Source organism: Pseudomyrmex gracilis, unplaced genomic scaffold (assembly GCF_002006095.1).
Source record: "Pseudomyrmex gracilis isolate BER0280 unplaced genomic scaffold, ASM200609v1 scaffold_57, whole genome shotgun sequence".
NCBI lineage: Eukaryota > Metazoa > Arthropoda > Insecta > Hymenoptera > Formicidae > Pseudomyrmex > Pseudomyrmex gracilis.
In genome coordinates, this window is record NW_018020641.1 from 599613 (window position 1) to 626296 (window position 26684).

The 26684-nt window shown below is 40.8% G+C and overlaps 1 protein-coding gene across 1 annotated transcript in view; it reads left to right on the forward strand.

Moving 5' to 3' along the window:
- Positions 1 to 26684, forward strand: part of LOC109853951 (neurotrimin-like) — a 144292-nt gene that overhangs the window by 35247 nt on the left and 82361 nt on the right. The window contains exon 2 of the mRNA XM_020426557.1: positions 9681 to 9784. Coding sequence (XP_020282146.1) covers positions 9681 to 9784 — 104 coding nt within the window. The remainder of the gene's footprint in view (positions 1 to 9680; positions 9785 to 26684) is intronic.

A 26684-nucleotide genomic window follows, 5' to 3' on the forward strand; every position in this document is an offset into this window, starting at 1 on the left:
CGCACGATTTTTTTTCCGATACAATTGACGATATATATTAAAATTGAAAGTAAGAATCAGCGTATATGAGGAAGATTTAACGTCGTAAATCAATTTCTAAATTTTTTTTATCCGTCATTTTTCTTGTCAATTACTATTTTCGACGTGGATGAAAAGTTTGTTATACCGTATACACGTGATATTTTTAAATGTTACAAGTGATTTTTCACAGAGCGAAGGAGAGGGGATAACGTATTATCAATAATATATGAAAATCCTGTGCTGATAAATTTTGTAGCGTGTCGGATTCGCGGAATTGTACTTTTTCACGAATACGCCGTGTATAAATCAGCACGCGCCGTAAAGATGGTGCGCGCGCGCGGTCGTAAAATTCTCAACAGGCAGTTACGAACGATACGCGAAACAGAAAGCGGAGAAACATTGTCTTCGCGTGTGTGTATCGTTGTTCGAAGCAATGGCCATGAACATGACTTAGTTATTATGGGTTTGTCGATGTAAACTCCCATTGAGAAAGAATGCTTATGACATTTCGAAATCTCGGCGAAGCGACTGATGCGCGTGCAAAGCCGAGGCGTGTTACACTTGGGAGAGAAAAAAAATATTACAAATCGCGATCGCGAGTTTCTGGTTTTATTTTCAATAGTTGCGCTGTTTCGGCTCGGAGTGTGTGCGCGAAATTTCGCGAGACACATCGAGGGAATGTATCGTTTCGCATAGGTTGCGAGAAATAATAACCTTCGCGGCTATAAAGCCGCACAGGAAATTAAAATCGGTTAACTGCTGCGAGGAAACGTTAGACGAGAGCGCGCGCAGGCAACCTGGTCGCGCTACTGAATGTGTACGACGGATCGACGCAGTGCAACATCGTGTGTGTTAAGTCACTTTACCGTTCCCGACAACTTCACGTTGTAACTCCGCGTTTTCTGACTGCGCTGTTATAGAAAAAATAATCGAAAAAAGATTAAAAACGACAGATTGAAAGAACACACAAAGCTTGCGCGCATCTGTTTGCACACATGTGATCCTCAACTCGTAAAACAAGTAATTGCATTGTACTGGTTGGTATCTCGTGAAAAAACTCGCAAATGCACGATACATTTGCGTAAATGCATCTGTCGATTCGCGATAAAAAAAAAAAAAAACCGTACGGATTTATCACACGCTGATACACTACTGATTTCTTGAAGTTTGTTCTATTACTGTCAAAACGTTAAATGATTGTTTTCAAACGGATTTTTATTAGGCGAGAATTTGACAGTGTTATAAAACATTGAATATTTTGATCTTAAATGAAATTAAGTATTTTAACGTAATCGTAATTAACACATCGGCCGTGCACACGTATCTCTGCACGTTGGATTTGGGGAAGAAAGAACGTGGGATACGAGGTCCGTCACGCTACGTACGCGAAACAAAAGGTGAAAATCGCGTTTGAAAATGTCGGGGAAAGAAAGACGAACCTTTATGGCGAAAGTACGAAGGCGGCAGGCAAAAGGCGAGTTGCATGGTACGTAAATCCGATATTCTCACTCCCGCGTCTTACCTTACTCTCTTCGCGGGAGCGTTGAATATCCGTCATACGATACGTGAGTCTCAAGAGGATTTACTTTACTGCAGATTGATGCATGAAAGAATATTATTTTACCGTCGTTGAAAGCAATGACGAAATACACCTGTGAGTGTACAGCGATCGGAAGACTGTTTAGCGTTAAAACGATTATCTCTTTCTCTCTCTCTCTCTCTCTCTCTCTCTCTCTATATATATATATATATCTTTCTCTCTTTGATGCCATGTGTCTCATTACACTATATTGTTATATATTTTATTGCTTAGTTTATTATTATTACCATTGTTTTCTACTTATGCTTTTATTTTTATTTTTATTTTATTTTTTTATTTTATATTTGAATGCTTTTGATTGTATAAGTGTTTTCTTTCTTTTGTACACACTCTTAATTTGTGCGCTTTAAGAGGCTTTGTCCCAGTAGCGCAGAATGAATAACGCTTTCTCTCTCTCTCTCTCTCTGCAAAATGTTGAAAGACAGTATAGTTCGATCCTTAAACGGATTCAATTTTTCTAAACTTTTTCAAAATTTTCATCGTTTATTTGCGCGACATTTCTCTCGCGTACGCACGTTGTAATATTTCTGGGAAATTATATGTCGGGTCGTTCTTAAGAACGATGCAGCATTTTCTCCCAAAATTTTCCCATTTCATATCCACGTTCAATTATACTTTTGCCGGAGAAACGGAACATTCCCACATCGTTCGACCGTTTAGCCGAAGTATGTACCAAGTTACGATGCCCGGCAGTTCATTTAGATAAGATCTCCGTCTTTTGCCGTTCAACTGCCAGAGTTCTTCTCTCGGTAGATAGTCGCAGTCCCAGATTCTATCACCGGAGAAACAAATCCAGTATTTCTTCTCGGGCATCTTGAAATTGTCTTTTTATATCTGCGGAAAGAGAAGAGGTTTTTTTTTTTAGAACAATTGTGGCGTGTATCTAATAAATATATAGCGAGATGTTACAACACGAGTGTTTCTTATCGTTTCTTTTTAGAAATAATTTCATTTCGTGTACCAATCTGATGCTAGCGGTGTTTTTTGTGGTGACAGTTAGACCTTTGCAATCTTTTCTCTCTCTCTTTCTCTCAAGTTTTATTGCATTACTTTAAAATAAAATTTCCAGATAAAATTCTCTGACTTCTCACACCATCTAAACTGCGTGCGAGAACGCGAGAATTTTTTAGCTTGGACTCTTCATAAGAAAAATTCTTGGCGATACCGCGACGACTCGCTCCTTTTTTCTCTTTACACACATACGAATAACACGTGCCCGCTGCTGCTTTTCCGTTGTCGTTTGCAAGTTTCCGAGTTGGTCCACCACCGCGTAGCGCTCCCCCACGCTGCTCGTCCTCCACCGTTTCTGTGCAGAGAATGTAACGAGCATGCGGGGGGAAGAAGTTCACGATTGTAAAAAGCTATACGACGCAAGGGGTGTAAGTTGGTTCTCTCATTTGAATACTTAGATTGGAAGGGTCGCGGAGGGGTTTCGGGATCGGAGTAAAGAGTGAGGACGAGATGGTATCCGGAACGGAGGCGGGGGCGAGGAAAGCCTGGGGGCCGCTTAATCGCGTTTTCCGAGAAATTTATGAGATCTGAGCCGATAAGGTAGGGAATAAGAGCAAGTCTGAGAGACCTCGAAGAGAAAAAAAGGAGTTGAGAAAGGAAGGGGAAGAGAGAAATAAACGGGGCTTGCAAGAAGGAGGGAAACTGGAATCGCGGTTCAAATATAACAGTTCGGTTTAATGCTAAAAACCGTCTGTGATTTCTGAAAAAGACAACGATCTTCCGTGAGAATCGATTTAGAATGTGTACTTAAACGACATGTGTGGAGAATTACATGAGTCTCGGCAAACTAATTTCGATAAATTCTTATTGGATGATTTTTGTCTCGATTTTTAATTATTAATTATTTAAAACGCATACAACATATATATATATATATATATAATTTATAGTAATGTGATAATTTAAACACACACACATATATATATTTAAATTATCACATTACTATAAATTTACTTTCTTAATTTTTTGCTTACCAAAAGTGAGTCTGACAAAACAATATCTAGAGGAAGACTGGCATGAAAGAGCCAGTTTTAGTATGGAGTCAAAAAAACTACTTAAAAAGCAATCAAACATAACGCGTTTAGTGCACACTATACAATTATTATTATTATTTTCTTTTTCTATTTTTTTTATTTTTTTATTTTTTTTATTTTTGATAATATTTTGTCAGAATCTGAAGACAAATCATTGTTACATTCACTGTCAGAGCTAGATGTTTTATTAAAAAGATTTTTTGATTGTTTGGTAGCTCTTTCATCACATTATAGTCCGGCTCTTTCAAAACTTTTACTCTTAAAAATTATATATAATCTCAAAATACAACATCAAATTAACGCTATGAATGAATGAGAAATATTTACATAATTAGGAGACTAAATACATATATAAAATCATGATAGAATAATTTTTGTATTATTTTTTTTACACAAAAATGTTAAAAAACAAAGAAATAAAACCCAAAAACAAAAATTTACTTTTCAATGACAAAATCTTTAATACGATGCACCGGCGCTATTTATTTTTAAATAATCTGTCAAATGTTTGTGGATGACACACATCTAGTGTTGCTATGAAAAATTAACAGATTTCGTGAGATTCATTCAGAAATTGTCAAATAATTGAAAATGGCTCTTTCAAAACCTGGCTCTTTCATGCCACTTTTCCCCTGTATCCGGTAATTGTTTTCTCAATTGAAGCCAAAAAAAAAAAAGAATATTCTCGACTTATTTCTTTCTGTTACGTAAAGAAAATTGCGTGTGCTCATCGAAACCTTGGAAGTTTAACGTTAAACTGAGCTTTAACTTGTTGGATGTACGACTAAACGACGTTGCAAAATAAAAGAGTAAATATGTCGTCTATATGTTCTTGTCGTAAAAACACGTATTCCTCTTATTTTCGCGCGGGCGTTTTTCTTCTTCCGAGAACGTGCGAAATAACAGATGCGCGCCATTATTTTGCTCATATTTATTTCGGTAATATTTAGTCATTTAATAGTACATTTAATAAAGGTGTGTCTCGCATTTTTATTACTGCGCAACACTTGATGCGTACATGTCAGCGCGCGCTAAATCTGATATATATTTTATGTAAAAGTAATCTCTCTCTGTGTCTCGATATAACACGTTGATCCTTCATGTCTCACGTAACGTGTGCGTGTGTGTGTGTATGTGCAAAAATTGAAACGAAAATTTGATTTATCTTGGTCTTTGTAATCCTTCTCGCTCGTGAAATCAAAGTATAGAAAAATATACAGAGGGAAAGATACCGTTGTACAACACACATGAGAGAGGAGAAAGCGCGAAACGACGAACGTCGCGCGTCGCGATGAAAAACCGACGAGCGGCGCGCAATAAAAAAAACGGGAAACATTTGTCCTATCCTCGCGTTTTTACGTTGATCAATGTGATCGCGAAACGGAAGATAATCCGCATTAATAGGGGGTAACGAAGCGGAGCCTGGGGTTGGAGGCTTTTTTTGCAGCAACGGCGTGGCGCGAGATAATTGCGATCGCGCGGTCATCGTCTACTGGCGCGCGGCGCTAATCTAGGATATTTCTCTATTAAGACCACTTAATCTTTGTAGCCGATGATGTCGGGCGCGAAAAGAAAAGGTTTATCTGCCCTCGTTTCTTGTTTTTCCATCATCAGTCTACCACCATGGACGAAGAAGTGATATCGATAGATAGGTGTGAGCTCCGGCATTCGCTTTTTTTTCGCTTTTTGTAAAGGAAAAATCGAGAGGCTGCGGCGCGGTAAGACGGCTGATAAGGACGACTCATTGGTCCCGGGATAGACAGACTGCTGTCATTTGTCAGACCATCTCTTCTACGCTGGAAACGATGTGTACCGTTAAACTCCGCTGTTTCCGATTCGATTGATCGATGATATATCAGCAGTTTTGCGCTTTCCTTCCTTACGTACGTGTTCGCTTTATAATAACGTTCGAAAGAGCGAATCGTCGCTTGACGATTCGAATTTCGGATTCGTCAAAGATCCGAATAATTTTCAAATTCTGATACACTTTTGTAATTATTTGGTCCGTAACAAGAGAGTTAGTTTGTTGCGCGCGGACAATCGGATTTTTGACGTGGCATCTCGTGTTCCTCACTTCTTTGACAAAGAAATCTATTACTCGAGAGAAAAGCCAGAGTCAGAATTTATTGATGGATCGCAGCATCTCGTGCCCGCGTGCGTCAAGATGACATTAGCATTGAAAAATCTGATCGTCGACGAAAATCTTGGATCTCGCACGTGCGCAATTCGCACGCCAAGAGAGTGCATTCCACGGGCGTGGTTTTTCTCGAGAGTCGAGTCGAAAAAAGAACGGGAGAATGGAGAGAGAGAGAGAGAGAGAGAGAGAGAGAGAGAGAGAGAGAGAGAAAGAGAGAGAAAGACGAAGAGGCGGGAAAGCGCGCGACGCGCGCGGGTAAAACGCATCGACAGGAAATACTTCCGTGAAATCAAGATAAACTCTGTTTCCCCGGGAATGTCTGCGGACGGTGATATGTGTATAAATTGTATATACGAACGGTCGATGCGTAGATGTCGTCTCGTGTGTGAGTTGCGCACGTGTGCGCTCGACCGTCTTATCTCGGATTTCGTTCGGACTTTACAGCCCCACGTAGAGAAGGTCTCCTCCGCAGAAGAGGGGAAACAGTCCTTTTTCTGGTTGCGGAATCGGCCGCGGGAACCCCATGCATTTCTGATGAACGTTCAAGACCCGTGCAAGAATCGTCCGACGACGACGACGACGACGACGACGACTCTTTCTTACATCGCGCGCCGTACGGAATCGAGGCGATTGTGATCTCGATTTAATGAAAATCCTACTATCTGAAAACAATTCGATCCCCCCCGTGCCACGTAACGCTGATTTTTCTTCGCGAGGTTGCAATTCTCGCGATTTCATCTTCGCGAGAGCGCATTCACTTGATAATGATAAGCACCTTGGCGATATATCTTTAATCGCTTTTGGAAAATCAACTTTTGTCCTTGAAATTTAACTCGTCAACAATGCGCTTTCGGATTTTCTCTTTTTCCGGAGATCTCGTCTCGCGGATACTCTCTAAAAATAAATTTCCTTTATCGGTAATATCTCGGTTCGTGAATCGACTCGCAAAAGTGTTGCGATTCGTCTTCGTCGTTCCCAAGTACCGTACTGCGTGTAAATGATAAAAAAAAATGCTTGGTGCAACGTAACATGACGAAGGTGAGCAAAGTTTTCGGTGGTTTCGCGACGTCAACGCGCGACACCGCGCGCGAGGATCATTCTTCGTACTAAATTACGTATCGTCTTTCGCTTTTATAACGGCAATATTTTCACGACGGTGTGCTCCCGCACCGTTGCGGCAAGCTATGCCGGATGCTTTTTCGCGAACAACGCGGTATTACATGAAGCGGAAAATTGACATAAACTGTTGTTCCTGGCACTTCTTCACGAGAGAAGACACCCCTTTTGCTCAAAGCAAAGTCGTTGTGTAAGTGATAGTGTAAGACAGAGACCTTTCACGAGAGAGAGCGCGCTCTCTCACACAAGTCGTCACTCTCTCGGGATAAGTGCTGTCTTTAAGATTTACTCTCGGTCCATTGCTCGCACTTAGCTAGATATTATCCGAATTGTATAAACCGCTGATTTAACATCGATTTTATCAGCGGGAACAGAGACAATTTCAGTGAGAGAGAGATTTGCCAGAAAGAAAACGCGTCTCTTCTTTTACCTCTTCGCGTTGCCACACATATTTCCAGTATTTTACCGAGATAGAAAAAGATTAAAAAAAAAAAAAAAAAAAAAAAAATCACGTCAAAGAGATTCTAACGTTAGGTTACGTAATTAATAGATCAAAGCGATCGGCACACACCGAATTTCTTAGAATTGGCGCTACGATGCTGAACGTGGCAACACACGTGACTGGAGACTTGTCGCGGATATTAATTAAAATTCGCGCGGGCACTCGACCCGTAATGAAGAGATCTCCCGCTCTTTAATCACCTCCGCGCACATGAAAACCATCCGGCGGCATTCGTGAGCGCGTGCACGTATGTGTGTGTGTGTGTGCGCGCGCGCGCGCGCGCGTCGCGTACGAGCACGCTTTTGTACGACACCGTAAGTTTCTCTCTCGCGTGTTCGTTGACCGAGCGCGAGACTCCGTTTCATTACACGCCGAGGATCAAGTTTCCACAAATAATACGGAAGTTACCGATCTCTCGAGTTCGAGTCTCTTAATCTACATTTTCCCTCCCGTTTTGAGAGACGCAACAAACAGGGTTTCTCGTCGCAATTAGCTCATATTTGTTTTCGCTCGTTACCGCGTTCTGAGTTCATTTCAAATGACGAGACGTAGAACTCGTCTTGAAAAATGTTCACGTACTTACGTACGCGTTTCGCTTTATTATTTCGTCACTGTATAAAAATACACAGACATTCTTCTGATTTTAAAGATTTCTCGTTTCCGTCCGGAAGGGGAAGGGAACTCTATTCTGGTGTGTGCAATTGCAGACGACGCGCGGGTAGAAAAACACGACGAATTTGAAATGTAGAGTCTGAACACTGTAGCAGAGAACTGTCCAACCACACGTACGCTGCCACGTACCACGGCCGGGCGCTGCTTTGATCTCATAGATAGCAAAGTGGAACCCAAAGAGAATTTTCTAGCACCTTAGTTACTTCGCGAGCGAGAGTCACTTGGACTTGATTCGGCTTTGAAACTTATCCGACGTGTATATACGCATAATCGTAAGTTGCGTCACACTCACGTTAGATGTCTTTCGCATGCGTTTATGTGGGGAAAAAAAAAAAAAAAAAAAAAAACGATTCATTAAATTGATGACAGATCGCTCGCAGCAGATTGCGTATTCTCTTCGCTTCTTTTGTTTGCATTATAATACAAGAGAGTCTGTATGTATGAGAAATATACCAATAGAATTATATATATATATATATATATATAACTGTAAACGAGTAACGAAAATGAAATTTATTATTGCGCCACCAACTTCTCTACCATTGTAATTTATTATAGCAAAATTGTACGAAATAAATGGATACGAAGTGACGTCCTGTGGCAAATAGATTTTCGCGAGACATGCGCCCCATTACGAATTCGTGTCCTGCACTTTCGCGCGAACGCGAGCAAGCCTCACGCATGAAATAACATTACGCTCGAAAGAAATGCAATCGCGAGCGTCGGAACAGATGGGAGAGAGCGCTCGATCTCCATAAGCATCTAGAAATCCTCTCGTAGATTCGATCAGCACACACGCGAAGAACCTCCTCTCTCTTTCTCTCTCTCTTTCTCTCTCTCTTGCTCAAGACGGTGTGGTCGGGGATACCGCGGGTAGAGACGGTACAGACTTGAAAAATTGCATTTTGTATTCAATAACTAAGCTGTCACGTCGACTGGTGAGCTTCTATAACTCAAAGCGCATCCACGCAGCCACGCGTATCCGCCACCGCCCCCTTAGATCGATCGATCCCCCTTTCCCACGAAGTAAGCAACGTGCGCGGGAGACGAAGGCGGATGTTCCCTCACATTCGTGGAAACTCAACTGACGTTGTGATTTCAAAAAATTTCGCTGTCGAACTTTGTATCGAATTTTGTCGATCGAGTTCGCCCCCTGTCTTCCAAACACGACGACATCTGACAGATCCCGAAACTGTCTCATATTCGTCAAGCGAATTCGACAACAAGATGCGCCGCACATTGTAACACTATGTATTTTGTTTCGTAATTGCGATGTAATTAACGTTTGACGTGTACGGCAATACGCGAGATACAACGTGAGGCACAGTAGTAGATATCGGAGATATTGGTATACACATGTGTATATATAAAATGCAATTATCATTTTTATGACAGTTGATTGTAATTAAATATGCACATAGCGTTTGGGTAATTATTATGTGCATAGAAATAGTATGATAATGTGAGAAATGTGGTATATAATACACGTGTGTGTACATATAGTAGGTATATACATGTAAATTTTTTTTTTTTTTTAATACTAATACTTACGTTAAACTACATTTTCTTATAATTTTGTTGTTTCAGTTATGCCTGATCCTGAATTCATCGACGAAATAGGAAATATTACAGTACCGGCAGGACGAAATGTCAAGTTGGCGTGCAGCGTCAACAATCTCGGATCATTCAAGGTATGCTCACTAATGACAAACTAATTCGTTTATTACACACACATTGTTATATTACAAAACTATAATATTACGAATTTTCCATTTTATACATTTAAAATTTTACATTCAAAAGACATTCGTTGTTTTTTTATCACTTTAATTATAATTCTATATCTCGATGTAACATATATATTACATTAGTTGCGAGATAAAGAGTATTTTACTAGACATTTTTACGAAAAGTTAATAAATCAGGAATATGTGCGCGGCGTGTAGCGCAAACTGTCTTAATATCGAAAATATTAAAGATTTAATTAGATTTTATTACAACGCAAGCAGATATATTGCATTAGTTTCTGAGAAATATTAAACATATATATATTTATAAATGTACATATAAAAAAAGAGAGAGAGATATATATATATATATATATATATATTTTCCCTCGATTTTTAATTAAAATTTTAAAAACTGAGACGATACTTCGTTTACTCACCGTTTTACGATATTCTAAACTCAATTTTCGCTGGAAAACTACGTTAAGAAAATTATGAGTACGTGATATCGTCGGATCACGTGGTCGCGGCTATGATACCGGAAATACTTTGATAAATGCCATTTCATCAATAAAGGACCTCATTAAATTCGAAGCGTGGGATGGTAAAGAAAAATCGAAGGCAAAGAGGAATACATATCTTCGGGAGGTCTTGAATAATTTTCTCATCTGATGCACTTTCGTCTCACTCAGCTGCTATCGTACACGGAATAAATTAATGATACTATGTATATACACATATATATGTTCATCACATATTGCGCATCATATCTAGTATATTTTCTCGTCTTAATAAATAGTTTTATATATATATATATATATGTGCACACATATTGCGCATCATATCTAATATATTTTCTCGTCTTAATAAATAGATCGAATAAGTCATCATCAGTGGTACATCCAATTATCTTTATTAAAAGACATTTTAATTGAATGTATAACACATTCTCTCTTTCTATCTCTTCACAATTTCCAACAATTATATACTAATTTTTTTTTTTTCATCCGTTCTGAAAGCAAAACAAAAGAACGAACGAACGAATGTCACGTCGTTAACCAACTCAGAAATTCAGTCATTACAACGTCGTTTGCATTCGCGAGCGAACCAGAAACACACTCACAACGCTACAACGAAGCTAGAGAACGAGAGACGGAAGTTGGAAGTTCGACGGCTACCTGAAATTTTACATCCGGAAAGGGAGGGGGGAAGTAAGATTGAATTGGCACTTTCTGGATCCGCGCCAGCTCGTCCCACACTATACGTCGCGCCACTCGAATAGTCGTCATCTCGTTTTCCGCGACTCAAATTGAAGAATTCGATCGTTCCGGCCGAGGCGCGCACTCGATGCGCTTTGGATGCGTCTGGTTCCCCTCTTATTTTTATGTCGAGTTTTTTTTTTCTTTTTTTCAAGTCACTCATTTCGCAACGTAATTTTCTCGATAAATTTTACATAAAGTTCTGATACAGAGAATTATACCTACACACGTGTGTTAGAAATTACTTTTTGCTTGTTAAGAGAAAAAATATCTGATTAAGAACGGACGTTTTTTTTTTTTTTTTCAAGATATTGTTTACGTTATCCCAAATATTTTAATCAATCTCGTCTTTCGTATCCGTTACGAAGAGGTTTCGCGTTGCGAAACACGCCAAAAATCGAACCGGACAATACTTTGCCGGGGGCGTCTTGTACAGAGTGATTTTATATTGTGGTCTGAGTGCGCGAGCAACGGCTTGCTTCTCACCACTACACCTTCTCCTTACGATCCTTATACTGCCCCTTAGTGCCCTTTAGTGTCCCATGGAAAGGCCAACGGGGATCGCAACCGCTAAACACGCACTTAAACTACCCCTCGTGCTTTCTCACCGAGATCAGCGTTATTACCCCACGATCATTCTATTCGCCACTTACCGCTCATCCACGAGGTTTACACGAGTATCGAATTGCAAGTAGGTAATTGTGCGACGTATATTGCCTACTAATAGTAATCAGAATTTTAATTTTGCAAACGCATTTACTTTTCGATTGATTGGGACGAGTGATTTGATTGATTATGTATATACAGCGACACACACGCGCAGTTTTACAACAGATATTACAGCAATCGCAAAAAACAATCGATTAGACAGACAGCACAAACGAGAGAGAGAGAGAGAGAGAGACGAAGAGAGAAATTCAGTAGCGGGATGTAATACACAAAGAAAGGAATTTAATTTTACATTAATTCTGCAAATTTTTCGTGAGATGAATAAAAGTTCTAATTTCATTCTAAATACGTGCACCGCGTGTAAATCGCAAAGATTTTTTTTTTTTATCTCTGGATAGCGCAGGATGCGGAACAAGGTGGATATTTTATATCACTTTGAACTTCGTTTGATATAATTTTGCATTCATTGCCGGGGAATCCGAATTATTTCGCAATCTCTCTGAAGTTGCGCTTGACGTCGTTAACGGGTACATTTACGCGCGAAAAAATTTTATCGCGTTTAACGTATTTCTACATTTTTCTGGTCTTCTGGATTGCCCCATCGAGGCGAATTCTAGCGTATTATCGAAGAAAAAAATTCGCGATATTTAATTCTCATCGATGCTCTGCAGCGAGATTTTTTTTTTTTTTTTTTTATAACTTCTTTTTGCTCGATGTAGAGATCAATCATTTTGTTCTTGCGAATGAAGATACAGCGCGACCAAGAACAATCTCTTTCGTTCTTTCTCTACCTTATTCGCCGCCAAGTCAAGATATTAAAATTCCGACCTTTTTCGCGTTTCACGTCACGTGTGTCGACATATATATATACACACACATACACACGCATATCATCTTTTATATCTTTTAGACGAAACTGTACGCAATGTAAAAAAATTTAACACCATTTCTATATATATATATATATATGGATTTATTATATATATAAATCTATTTATTTGCTTTATTATTTTCTTCCTGTCTGTATAATTAGAGAAAATATGTTTTTAAATGTTGCAACGTAGTAAAAGAAAACATTGTGAAAAGATGACTGAAAAGTAACTCTAACGTAATTAGAATTGTATACTTTCGTCTCTTCTCCATCTTCCTCTTTTTCTCGTTCGAAAAACTCACGATTGTTATTATTATACGTAGAAATAAAACACACACGCGGACTACTACTCGCGTATCTTAATATTATAACTGTAGAGAATGGCGCTGTTTTTCTCGTACGTATTTTATCGGAATTCTAGCGGCGAGGTTTATTTGGAATTTCATAGACGGTAATGCGCGCGCGCGCGCGTGTACACACGTGTGGTTATGCACACATACGGCCGCTGGTTTTTCACGCTTCAGTACAACCAAATCGCGAGACCGCGTGTTGTTCGCGAATGCCGCGAAAAAAAAAAAAAAAGAAACACATGATTCGATGCGCAACCAACGAAAATGTAAATTCAACCGTAACCGGAGTGGTATCCGGCCGGAAGTAAAAATTCTCCTCGGCGTTATTGTTCTTTGGTCGCTTGCCCGTGTATACATGTACATCGGCTCTCGTATCTTAACGGAGAATTTCTCGATTTACCGATATTATTCCGCGATGCGGGTCGCGGTTTCCCGAATCGCGGTGAAACGCAAGGATATTGGCTTCGACGATCGGTATTTCTCGGTGGAAATCGGACGAGGAAGAGATGCCTGATAAGAAAATACATTTCGATTCCTGGCCGGCACAAACAGGCAATTTTTTTCGTCCGTCGTCGGAAATTCCCTATCACAAAGATCACCTCGTATCAACTCTTAGCTTTCGCGCGCGCAAATTAAACTGTAATGTTAAATAATAATAACGAAGATATTTTTTTGTCGCAGTTTAAACATCACAAAAATGGAATCTTTGCGATATTGGTTTTCTTCGTTTGTATATTTTGAAGAAATTTCTATCTAATAGTGTAACAAACATTCGAGTTGAAGTTGACAGATTTGTCCTATTAATATTCTTAATATTGCGGATTTGCATCCACTTTACTCACGGCATTCGTGCAACGAGAGAGTACTCTCCCCTCGCGCATGTCCTCTTCCCCTTTTCACTTGACTTCGCGTCGTCTCTCCCTGTCGACAAGAGTCATCGTCATGTAGACGAAAGTATGTCTATGTATTAAACTCTCCTCAGATTATTCTCCAATTAATTAGCCCGAACGATTCTTCAATTGATCCTCGGCGTGCAACGCGTCATCGTCGATGGGAGCTCCAAGAGGTTCGTTATCCTCGATTCGCTCTCACCCTTAGACAGGAATGGGTAATGAACTGGAAGGTAGTTCGTACCGGTTGTATTATTAAGATGTTAGATTATGTTATGCTTGACCGCGCTTTTGGGGATAACGAGGATAATGGAATTAAGCGTGTCGAAAATGTCGACATATTGTCTATCGACATCTTCGCCCGACTATTATTTTCACTCTGTCGAGTGTTCTTCCGTCTCTGCAAACTCGCTCTCGAACCGCGCTCTCGAATAAAGATTTCATATTTTCTGACGACGCAAATTAAAAAAAAAAAAAAAAAAAAAAAATGCGACTATCGAAATTTTTGCGCTATATCTTGAAAGTTCCTCCCCCACGCGAGTTCCTCGTACGAAGGGCTTTTTTCGCAAAATAATCATCGATTTTTTTTTCATCGCTCGACCGTCGAAACTCACTGACTTCGACGGTCTTTTTTCTCACAGTCGAAAACTCTCTGACACCGAGCGATCCCGCGCGTTTTTATCCCCACAAATCACACAGGAGCGGTGCGCGGCACGCGATTCGTCGATAAGCTCGAGCTGTCAGAACATCTATCGTTATATCGATCGTTCTCGTCCGCTCGCTCTCTCGCACAGTACTCGAGAGAGCTGTCGTCAGGACACACGGCTAGGGGGTTTGTGGATATGTGTGGATATACAGTGTGCGCAGAGTCTACTTCGGAGCGCCGACAGCAAAACCGCAAACACGCGGCTTGGCGCGACCAAACCTCAAACCAAAGCCAACACTATTGCCGCGGGGGTAAGTAGAGCTTATGTAGTTTCGATGAGCGACCATGCGAAGGAAACTTGACAAAAAAGAATCGCTTTGAAACGTCTTTGTTTTATCATCTGCGATTCCAAAAAAAACGCGACGGAAAGCCCAACGATTTGCGCATTTCTTTCGCGCGCGTGTTTGATTATTTTAACATCGTAAACAAAAACATGCGCTTGTATAACGCGGTAGTACCAAAAATAATTAATTCCAAAGAACATCGTTTCGAACCGTGTGTGTGTACGTGTGTGCGATCGCTTGTAAAACATCTTATTATAACAGTTTCAAATTGTTTTTTTTATTCGCGAAATCAAATTTCCAATCGAATTTCCTCGATGACTTTAATCTTCTCTTCGTCATGCGGAAATGCATTAAATCGCGATGTTGATTGACACGTTTTAAAATAGAACAGTCAAAATGTTCTCAGATTGAAACTATCGATAATATCGAAATATTGACAAGAGTATCGTTATAATTCAATTATCGTTACAATTGTGCGCGCGCCGCGAAACTACCAACACCCCTTCTACGTCAGTAACAACAAAAATCCAACAAAATGGAAAGTCACATGAAGAAAGAAGAAGGACACGCGTATATCGCGCGTAAAAAAAAAAAAAACAAAGATGACCCATATTTTCTTCTTGGAAAAATGAAATGAATATTCGTGAACAATAAGTGTTCGCGCTAATACGATGTTCGTTTAGAAGAAAAATTTGTTACTCTCTCGCGAGAGAAACACAATGATTCCGTGCGACTTGTGCGTTCGCGTATTTACATTTAAACGGGGATAAAATGTCTAAATGTGGCGGATAAAAGGTCGGTATTATCGCGGGGAACGAGCAAATGCAATTCAGTCAGGATCAAAAACGCAAAGGTAATGTAGTCGTCGTTGGCATAAAGAGAAAAATTAAGTATTTGCATCCGTGAGAGACGCGAAACCTCTGCTTCTGTGGCGCCGCGCTTCTTCTCTCTTATTTCCGCTTTAACACGTAAATTGCTGGCTTCCGACGTGCTGTGCGCAGGTAGAGCTTAGCGTATTCGTTTCCCCCCGTCTGTGTTTTTAATTTCGCGCGCGTGTATATATATATATATATATACCACGCTCTCCGTCTATCACATATACTTCACTTCTATCTTTCTTCGAATACGCGTTTATTATTATTTCAGCAAAACGCGCAACGTGTTTCTGTTATCGGTTATACCGATAGAACCAGTTTCTGTTCTGTTTATTTTTCACTTGACACAGATCTGTCAGTTTCTGTCAGTCTCTTTCGCTCTTTAATTTCCACAAGCGCGCGCATTTAATACGCGCGTTACGTAATCGAGCAATTTGCGCGCGCGAAAAACGTTTGTTTTTCTTCACATCTTGATGTTTTTTTTTCGGCGTGTGTGTGTGTGTATATAGTCTTAGGCGAGTCGGCCGCGGGCTTCTCCTCTGACGGTATAAATCTTCCAGCAGTGGCCTCGTTTTTTTTTAATTAATCCTTCCGTTCATGTAAAAGCGGAAACTAATAAGATATTTACGGCGCCGGAGTGCTCCTTCCTAATTCATTTGCAGCCGAGCTATTAATAATGCGAAATCGACACGTGCCGAAGATGCAACGTGGGAAATTGACGTTATCTCGGGGAAGAAGAAAAAAAAAATCTCATTCCCCTTCCCCAAGAATTCCTCGTTCGTTACTCGCCGGCGCGATGGAACGTGGGCCTCGGATCCGGGCTCTCTCTCCCCGGCGAAGGTAGCTCGGGCATAATAAAAAGAACATTTCGAACTGCACCGACGAAACGTGACGGTTCGCGCACACACGCGGTGCCAAAGTGCCGAAGAGTGTTTCGCCGTACTCCAACTAATCGATGCGTTAATCTCCTGACCTTTTATCCCCACGTTTTCGACTGTCTCTCGATCATTCGGCTGTACTATCCTCTGTGTCGCGCACTATCCTCTCTCGATCCGTACCGGCCATTTCGCCTCTCTGTTCGATAGAATATTTTCTCTATCTCTCAACGTGTCGTGAGTCGAAAAACGACGTTGAGATATTACGACAGATTCTTCAACTTAATGTCACACACTTACTTCCTATATCGATCCGCGTCAATGATCTCTAATTTAATTTTATCGCCGCGTATTTTTCGCAGTACACGCGTTAAGCGGAATTTGTTAGAAAATTTTGAACCAACGCTAATTTCACTAACGTGTGATTTTATTTTAATTAAAAGCGACAAAAAACATATAAATATGACGCGCACAATAACAAATGTGACACCTGTTAACGCGATAAAACAGCAGCGATCTCTCGTCGCAAAAAAAAAAAAAAAGAAAAAAAATACGTTTATGAAGAGCGATATATAGTTTTGTACGCGGTAAAGCGCCAATGATAATGTCGTATCCGGCGATAGTGTCGTATCCGGCGATAATGTCGAATCTCTTTCTCTTCGCGTAGGTTAGTCATTTCGTGAGCGGATCTACGCCGCTTTTACAGCGCTTTTATTTCGTGCTTAGGGAAGCCGGCGGCGGTTGTGTCAAAATTGCGCGCACGCAGCTGTAAAAGTGCCGACGTACAACCGTCGTCGTAACAATAACAGTCGTTGCAAACCGACGATAAGCTTACACAGTGGACAGTATAAAATTTACACCCACGTAGTGATTTAAATGCCGTCCAACGGCGAATATATCACGACGAATTTCGCGCCAGATGCGACGCTACGAATTTTATGAGGTTCGACGTTCCCGTGAAATGCTACGGAGCTTATGCCCCTTCTCGAAAATAATGGCCGGTAGATGGGAGAGTGAGTAACGACACAACACACACACACAGCAAAATCGTCCGCAGAATAATTACGAAATAATAGTCACGGAGTTTTAATCGAAATTTTGTGTTCATTAAAAACGCGCGTTTACGTACAAAATCATTTTGTATCGTCGCGCCGCTGCTGAACAATTTGTTTAACTCACCGACTCTTGGCCGCCAGTCCGAAAATTCGTACTCGTGGCGTTGTAAGACGTCTTTTTTTGTTTGAAAAATGTGAATTATTTAATTAAGATTTAATGAAGACAAACAAGACCGCGAGACGCAATCGCGATAAAATATTGCGTAATAATGATACTAATGATAACGTATAACGCAACATTTAACGACGTTCTCATTTGTGCCGAAAACAAATTGGTAGCCGCGAAAAATCGTCGGGTCTCTGCCATCAGTCATGGAATTTCGTCACCCTTCTTCAACGATTGCGTTTTCCGTGAATTTCTCACCGGCAGCGTGATTCTCCGGGTGCGTGTTCCGGAAGAGATGGCGCTCATTTTCCCGACCGTTGATTCCGGATGGCCTTACGAAACTTCCTTTCCTGCTCCTCCGGCGCCCCTGCGTCTTCCGTTGACGCCACTCTCGGTCGCTCTAAGAACACAAATAGACAAGGACACGACGCGGCTGCATCATCCCCTCGATCAGCCGAAATTGCTACCGACGTAGTCGTGAAATTTTAGTGCCGCGAATCTCCGAATTGTTCTTTGTTCCCGCTACTTCGCCTCTCATCACCACCTTCCCGTCCTCCCTTCGCCGTGTCCTGTGTCCGCGCGACGTCTTTATGTCGCGCGCGTCTCGGCACTCCGCCCGAAAAATATATATCTCCCGTAAAATTGCGCGCGACCCGGCGAATTCTTCGATTCGTCGATCTTTTTTCTTACGTGTCGATTTTTCACTTGCGCGCGGCGTTTGATCGCATTAAAAAAACCGCGAAAAAACAAAGCATGTTAAGTCTACGCACATCTCGCGCGTATGTTTTTTAATATCGTGTGTATTTAAGAAAAGAAACAAACAAACAAACGTAAATCATGGCGGTTATGCGATTTCGTTAATTTGAGTTTAATATCTTCGAGATCGCGCGAAGTCACGTCATTGGATTAAATTACGGCTTAGGAAATGGTACGCTTTCTTCGTCTCTATCGGTTAATCAATAATTGCAAAGAATTCAGCGATATAATTGTCGGTATATCCATAACGCGGTACTATATAATTTGAATTTCAAATCGGGCGCGTAATTTCCAATATTGACATTGTTTTAAATATTGCAAAGTGGAATCTCTATCTCTTCGAGAAAGAGAGAGAGAGAGAGAGAGAAAGAGAGAGAGATAAAAGCAGATGGTAAATGATAGATTAAAATCGTCGTATCGATATTCACTCTTTTTATTCAAACTTCAATCGTCGTGTATTCCTTCCGCCGCTTTAAACGTTAGAGAAATTCTTGATATTTCTGTACAAAATTAAACAAGAGTTCGCTTTTAAGTCGATTATGATAGAAAGAAAAAGTAGAATTTTCCGCGGTAACACAAAATAAAGTAATAATTATAACAGTATCGCGGAAAAGAAAAGTTCTCGCTGTAAGAATTTTATTGAAAAAAAAAAAAAAAACTTCAAGCGCTTGTAATGTCGTTGTGATTTACTGCAACATTTTTCTACGTACTGTGCGGTAAAATTATCGAGGAACGCGAAAGAGATTTGTGTTCTTTCTTACGACCAAATAATTTCCTCCAAAGCTTCTTTCGAGTCTGTTTGCGTTCATCTACACCAGAGAGAGAGAGATTCCCCGGCTCTCTTTCAACGGTATACCTACCTATTTGTTTTGTGCAAAAGCAATAGGGTTTGCATGATTCTATCGATTGCCGCTCGCGAGGACTTGTGATAATTGAATTGTGAATCCAATCAAGCAGTCGAGATTACGAAAGAGATCGCGATATGGATTGTAGTCAATGAATATGCGAAGAAAATATTACACTTTCTCCGACTCTCTATGCATGTGATAACGATACGGCTTATTATTTTTCCGCGATAATGTAATTTCACTCGCTACTGTGTTACTTTTGCATGCAATTTTGTTTTGGGAGCAATTGAGAAAAAGCAGTTTTCAATTAATAAAGTTAGAAAAACTAAAACGAAAACGCGAAAAAAATTCCGAAGAAAATATATGGTTTTCGTATTTTTAATGACATTTTTAAAACAAAAAGAGTTTTCGCGCGATATTTTATTTTTCTAAGATAATGTAATTTTTCTCACATATATATCAAGCTGCTTATTACTATTATATGTGCGCGCATTTCTACAAGCGACTGAGAAAAGAAAACTTCCATTTAATAAAGTTGGAAAAATGAGAAGAATCACGAATAATCACAAAATATGTGTATTTTTTAGTAGCATTTTTAAAACATGAGATTTTGATATTTTTGGAATTGCCCCGAAGTTGTAATGTTATTTGACAGCGGGGCTGTCGACACGTTTTACGACTTGAATACCGGCCACAATGGTCCCGTTGTGGAATCGATCGCTTGTTCGTACAGGTGAGGGAAGAGGATGAGAGACAAGAGAAAGAAAGAGAGAGAGAAAGAGAGAGAGAGAGAGAAAGAAAGAGAGAGAGAAAGAGAGAGAGAGAGAGAGAGAGAGAGAGAGAGTGAGAGAGAAAAAGAACCGGAGCGTTGAAGGCAAATCAGGGGCTTCGTAGATGATCACTATAGATGGGATGAAATATTAAGCACAGCATGGGGAGGCGCGGCGCGCCGAGGAGAGAGCAGCGGCTGCGTTGGCCGAGGCTGTAGAAGTTTTATTAAAAATCTGCGTTGAAGGATGATGGATACTCCGAAGGAGTGGTGAGAGGCCTCGACCTTATGTTCGGACGGCCGGTAAGAAGTCGGAAGAAAAAGCAGATAAAGTAGACGAAGAAAGCTGTTAAAGACAGAAACAGATGAAACTGTACGGGATCGCACGGTTGATGAAGCAGAAGATAAGGAAAGATGAAAGAGTGAAAATAAGAGGAACGAGCGCGAGTTCTTTTCAAGGCGGCGAAAGAGCAAATCGATATTTATCCGCTTCGAAAAATTGTAAAAAAAAAGCCAGCGCGAAAAATGACGCAGATCTGACTCTCTTTCTCTCTCTCTCTCTCTGATTTCCTAAGTTTGACGTTTTCGTCTATCTATATTTCATACGGAGTTCGCTAATCTCGTTCGGGTAAAAGATAATAAAAAGGATAACAAAGAAAATGACACAGCGAAAAACAAATACACACACATATACACACGCATAACAAAATTATATAGTTAAAAGTTTAATTACAGAAAAAGAGATGCGCTCGGAAAAATATGCAGCAATAAAAGTAAAGAAGACTAAAACAGATTAAATGAATAGAGGAGAGAGAGAGAGAGAGAGAGAGAGAGAGAGAGAGAGAGAGAGAGAGAGAGAGAGAGAGAGAGAGAGAGAGAGAGAGAGAGAGNAGAGACAGAGAGAAAGAGAGAGAGAGAGAGAGGGAGTCTCGTGAATAGGACAAAAGTAACCGCGCGCTTGTTGAATAACAAAGAAATATAAAGAGAAAAACACGAGTAACGTTTGACAAAGAGACGGGAGCTTTCTATTTTTATTCGACTACTCAGATTTATATGTTAAAGTTGCATGTACTAAACAGTGACGACAAAAACGGAAGAAAAAAAACGATAAAATTGTAAAATTATGAAATAACATTTGAAAAATAAATATATTACGAAATGTGCAATGCATAAAAGCCGTTAAATTACCGTTTATTATTATATAATGTGGAGGAGAAAGTAGTAAGATAAAAATATAGGAAGCAAATATTATGCGGTCGATGATAGATACGCATTGAAAAGAAAGTGCAATCAGGAAATCTTCTTAAAACGAATAAAAAGAATTGAAGAAGAAGAAGAAGAGATGAAAAAGAAGTCGATTAAAGATAAAAATCTGTGATCAAAACAGCAAGATAAGAGAATGATTGGAAAAAGAAGTCCCTTCAATATAATAAAGGAGACATTACAGAGGCTTGTGGCTTATTTGATCTAGAAAATTTAAGAGACAGCAAGTATTTTAAGATTGAGTAAAAAAAAAAAAAAAAAAAAAACAAGCATTCTGGCGCTGTGTGTCACGTCACGTCGACGTCAGAAGAGATGACAATAAAATTGACAAATTTTTATGATACGCGAGATTTAAACGTTGTTGTATCCATTAAAATATTAATGAAACTCGGCAGACGTGTCAACGAGTCTTTCTTTGAGACTGAAATGGTTCGTGCAATTTTCTCGAGATCGGAAATGAAGAAATATATTTGCAAACTGTATAATGAAAATTCAGTGGAATATATATCTCTCGTACGCGTTATTTAAAGGACAAAATGAACAAAATAAGCAGAAAATGAGCAAGACATTGTTTGACGCAAGAATAAGGTGAAAAAGAAAGAGCGAAGAAGAGGAGTCGGCATAGTTGCGGAATCATTGCGCCGGAGGGGGCATGGTTTGCAGTACAAGGCGAGGGGAATAGCGAGAGGGTAGTGAATTAAAGCGGTTCGTCCTCCCTAACGAAGTCAACACGCCAAGCGGACGGATGAGGCCGCCTTGTCGAGCGGAGACTGTCGTAACAAGCGTAATCTTATATAAGACAGGAAGGAGAGAGAGAGAGAGGAACGGCGAGGGTCAATTGTAGGAAGCGGCATGAGATCGAGAGTGGAAGAAGAGAAAACGGAGAAGAAGATGAAGGAGACGAAGAAGCGGCAACGCGAAGAGAAGTATCGAGAAAGAGAGAACACGAAGCCAGTAAGAAACCTCAGACTACAAAGTCGAGTTACGTCTCTTTCCTGCTCCAAGTTCGACCTTCCGCTTCTATCCACCTGCATCTTCCTGGTTTCTCTCTCTCTCTCTTTCTTTCTTTGGCCTTCTCTCTCTTAGGTCGCCATTAAAATGATAAAATAATGTTTGCGATGGTAAGTGCCACTAAAGCCTGCCGCTTAACCACCCCCACCGGAGCGGCTGAACCCTCGTAAAGAAGGCGACCCTCGACTTTGTACCACCTTGTCGAACCACTTCGCTCACGCTCGTTCGCCTCGGTGCTAATTTACGAACGCCGTACTCGACGCGGCGACGAGTAATCGATTTACGGGCCCCAGGAAGGAAAGTAGCAGGGTCATAAGGTGGATAGATCGAGGCAACACGGAGGGGGCGGAGGCGGCGGGGGCGGCGGCGATGTCGGTGGTGTTCTCCCTCCGATCGAAGAATTTGCGGCGAGCAGCTTCCGTTGTACCAAAGTGGATAAAGTATTGACGCGCAGATAATATCGTAATTATTCGCTCGCTCGTTTGCCGCATCCTTAGGGTGTCGCTATTGTTATTAACAGCCATCGGCGATGCTGGAAATGCCCTCAGACGCGACGTTACGTTGCACGCGGGAGAGAGTTAAATTACCGGGCGTTTACGTTATTGGAGATTAAATGAGCCGGATAATTATATTGTTTACCTCAATATGCAGATGTGCGAGAACCGTGCCGGGGATGTGTGTTACGAGGGACGCGTGGAGAGGAGAGGGGGAGGGGGAGGGAGGGGTCGGTAGCAAAACGGCTCTATATCCCGTCTGGACCGGCCTTGTTGTTTCGCAGCGATTTCGCTTTGTGAAAACTCTGACATTTTTATTTCATCTTCCCGTTCTTGTTCCTTAAATCGTTTGTGTATATTTATTCTTTCGAGTTGCTTTTATTTTAGACTTTTGAAGCAAAAGAGCGCATATCAAAACGAATTATGGATTGTCACGTTGGCGTGACGAATATCCATTCAATTCAATATCGCGTATTCCGAAACGTATCGGGAATATGCGCATATTTTCCTACACACTTGGACTTATTAATAAACATTACGCGAAAATCGATATATCGTGAGTAATATCATGCGCGGTTTTTATCGTTGTGCAAACAAAAGGCGTAAACACCAACAAATCCGTATCATGCGAAATCGAATAATAATAACCGCGTTTATCCTGTTAAGTTTCGCAGTTACTACTATGTAATAACACTACATGTGTGCGTTTAATATCAGTTTACAGCTCGCTAATTTGATAACATATATCTTGCAGATTTTATTTTAAAAAATAAAAACTAAAGCAACAAGAAACACGCCGTTTACAAATATTATATATCTATGCGAAGAATTTTTTCTCGCACGCTGCTGCTTATATTTTATTTCAATATTTATTCTTTTCCCCTTTTCACGTTCTCATTTCCGATTCCTCGCGCGCGCGCGTGTGTGTGTGTGTGTTTTTTCATTTTATTTTATTCCGCGCGAGAGAGCCGGGAAGAATAGAATCGTGCCGATTCGCGAGATCGTGCGTGCGCTTCTCCTCCTCCACGAACTGGTTGACCGAAAATTTTGTTGCATCAACTCGTTCCTCTCTCTCCTCGATCAAACTATGCCACCTGACAAGGCAACAGCGTTAAACGATTAAGCTCGGCGGGAGAGTGGGCCAGATTCTACCGAAAATCCTCAATATTCCAACCCCTCTTCGTGTGCCAACCCGCGCTAAATCCCCTTCATCCCCTTTCTCTCCGCCTTATACACTCGAAGACGAGGCTCCGCACGGTAAGATAGAACGAAAAGGGGCTTTGACGCCCCGATTAGCGCGGACACATCGGAACACTTTTCAGCACTTTAGCACAGCACGACGCGCGGATTTTATTCTACCGTCTCCCCCCCTCCCCCCTCTCCCTTTGCCTCTTCTCCTTATAGCTTTTTTCACATTTTTCGCTCTCTTGAGACCCGTTTCTTCATTCCGTTCAGTCCTTTCTCTATTTTTTTTCTACACTCGTCCACTCAGCTTGCTCTGCTCGGAATTAATATTTTTTAATTGCTCTCTTTTCTCTGCGATCTCTTATTATTTGTATTTTTTACATGTATTCAATTTTGTTTATTTTAATTGTGTTTCTTCTTCGTATATATTCTACTCTTCGTTTGTTTTTTTTTTTTCTGTGCATCCCTGATTCAGTTTTTTTTTTTTTTTTTTACGTAATATCTGCCATATATTTTTTCGCTCGATTTTTCATTCCTTCCTTCCTAACATCTGATTTTATTCTTCTCTCGTCCGTACATTTTAGTTCGGCTTTAATTTGTTTTATTCTTTCTTCTTCTTGTTCTTCTTCTTTGAAAAATATGTTTTAATATGTTTCATAGTTTTTTTTTTTTTTTTTTCTGTCTTTCAATCTTTCGTTTTGCGCTACAACTTGAGCTGTATCCCTTCTTTTTCATGTTTGCTCTCTCTCTCTCTCTCTCTTTCTCTCTCTCTCTCTCTCTCTTTCTCTCTCTCTCTCTCTCTCATACTTTATTTCGATTCTCATTTCGCCGGTGCGTGCACTGGTTTCTTTCTCTCTTCTACCACTTTTCTTTTCCTCGCGACGTCTTCTACTTTCGTATTGATTCTGTAACCGCTATATCGCTAAACGCATTTAGCTCAGCTGCTTGCTCGGCACGAGTGTCTATTTTGAAAGGACAGTAATTACCTTGGCCAAGGGTTGTGGGCCTCCGGTGTCTCCGTGAAGCAAGTGTGCTGCTGCAATCCCCTCCTAAGAGCGACGCAGATCCAGCACATCCAGCTGGCTAGGGCGAGTGGAAACCGTTTGCGAAGATAGAAAGTGATAAAGAGAGAGAGGTGGATACGCGGGGCTCATTAAACCGGGAATGCTGATTGCGTTAGCCTTGGGCAAGTCATTTCATCCCCTTCGGTCGCTAACGACCGTGCATTTCCGTTGCGCGCGCGCGCTCGCACAGGCTTGCACTATACTCGCATGCGAGAGCGGAGAGAGCCAGCCAACTCTGCCTCTCGCGCGCTCTCGCGAAAAACGCGGAGCGATTCCCCCGTGTCTATATCCCACTCTTAATTAAGGACGAAGTATTCAATTAAGAACTTTTCTCCAGGCGCACCGTCGAATCTCGTTGCATTTACGATTGTAACTGCGCGCGAGGCGCGGAATCGCTTATTTTGATCGTTATACGTTGAAACGCTTTTTTTAGCATCGAAACAAAAATCAAAAATGAATGAGAGTATATTTCTGCTCAAGTATCCGCGCATTTAATATCTATACGTTTGTGTTATTTTCCATCTAAAAATTAGATTGTTGAAATTGTTCTCAATAAACGATGCAAAAAGTGATACATCAAATATAAAAAGAATTGCTATTAATGTTTGTGCAAAGCAATAAAAACGTATCTTGAGGTCGAATTACAATTGATATTTTTAGCAAAACGCGAGCGTTCCGTTTAATTATGAACGACGTGTACGAGATTTCGTAAATGTAACAAATAAACGGTTCGTGACCGGTCATCATAAGCTATGGTTGACCGTTAGCGTGAAAAAGAAACGAAATCCGAAATACACACGATCGAGCGCCCTTTTCCGTTCGCGGGTCCAAGTGCGATTTTGTCGGTCATTAAAAAGCTTTCAACCGACGAACCGTGCCTCATTCCACATGTCGGCGCGCACCCACGTCCATGGAAAAATGTTTCGCCGCCGACCGCGGGAGTTTCCGGCGCGACGACGAAAAAAAGGGGTGCCGAGAGAGGGTGAAAAGGACGCCGAAGAATGGTGCGCGCCGCCGCGCCCGATCGAAAACCACGCGCGCTGCGTGGCGAGTTTTTTTTTTTTTTTTTTTTTTTTTTTTTTTTTTTTTTTTTTTTNTTTTTTTTTTTATTTTTTTATACATGTGATCGGCATTCGCTCGGCGCGCTCATTGTCGCTTCCTGCATTCCAAAGATTTCCTGCCTTTTTCCCGCGCGCAGGGCTTGTTAAAAAGGACGGATCGATATTTTTGCGCGCGTCCGGGCTAACTCGCGCGAGTAATTCAAAGCTCGTTTATTCCGCGGGAAATTCTACTAATGCCCTAATTGGCACGTTAACCTTCCGCACACGTGTCTCGCATGAAATTAAGTACAAGTATTTTATAGGAAAATTGCGCGCTCGGTTCTTTCGTATGAGAAAAGCGTAAACGTTCGCCGCGTTGCGAAAACGAAAATTCGAAAGTTACATTAACGACATCAGAAATTGAGCCGACGCAA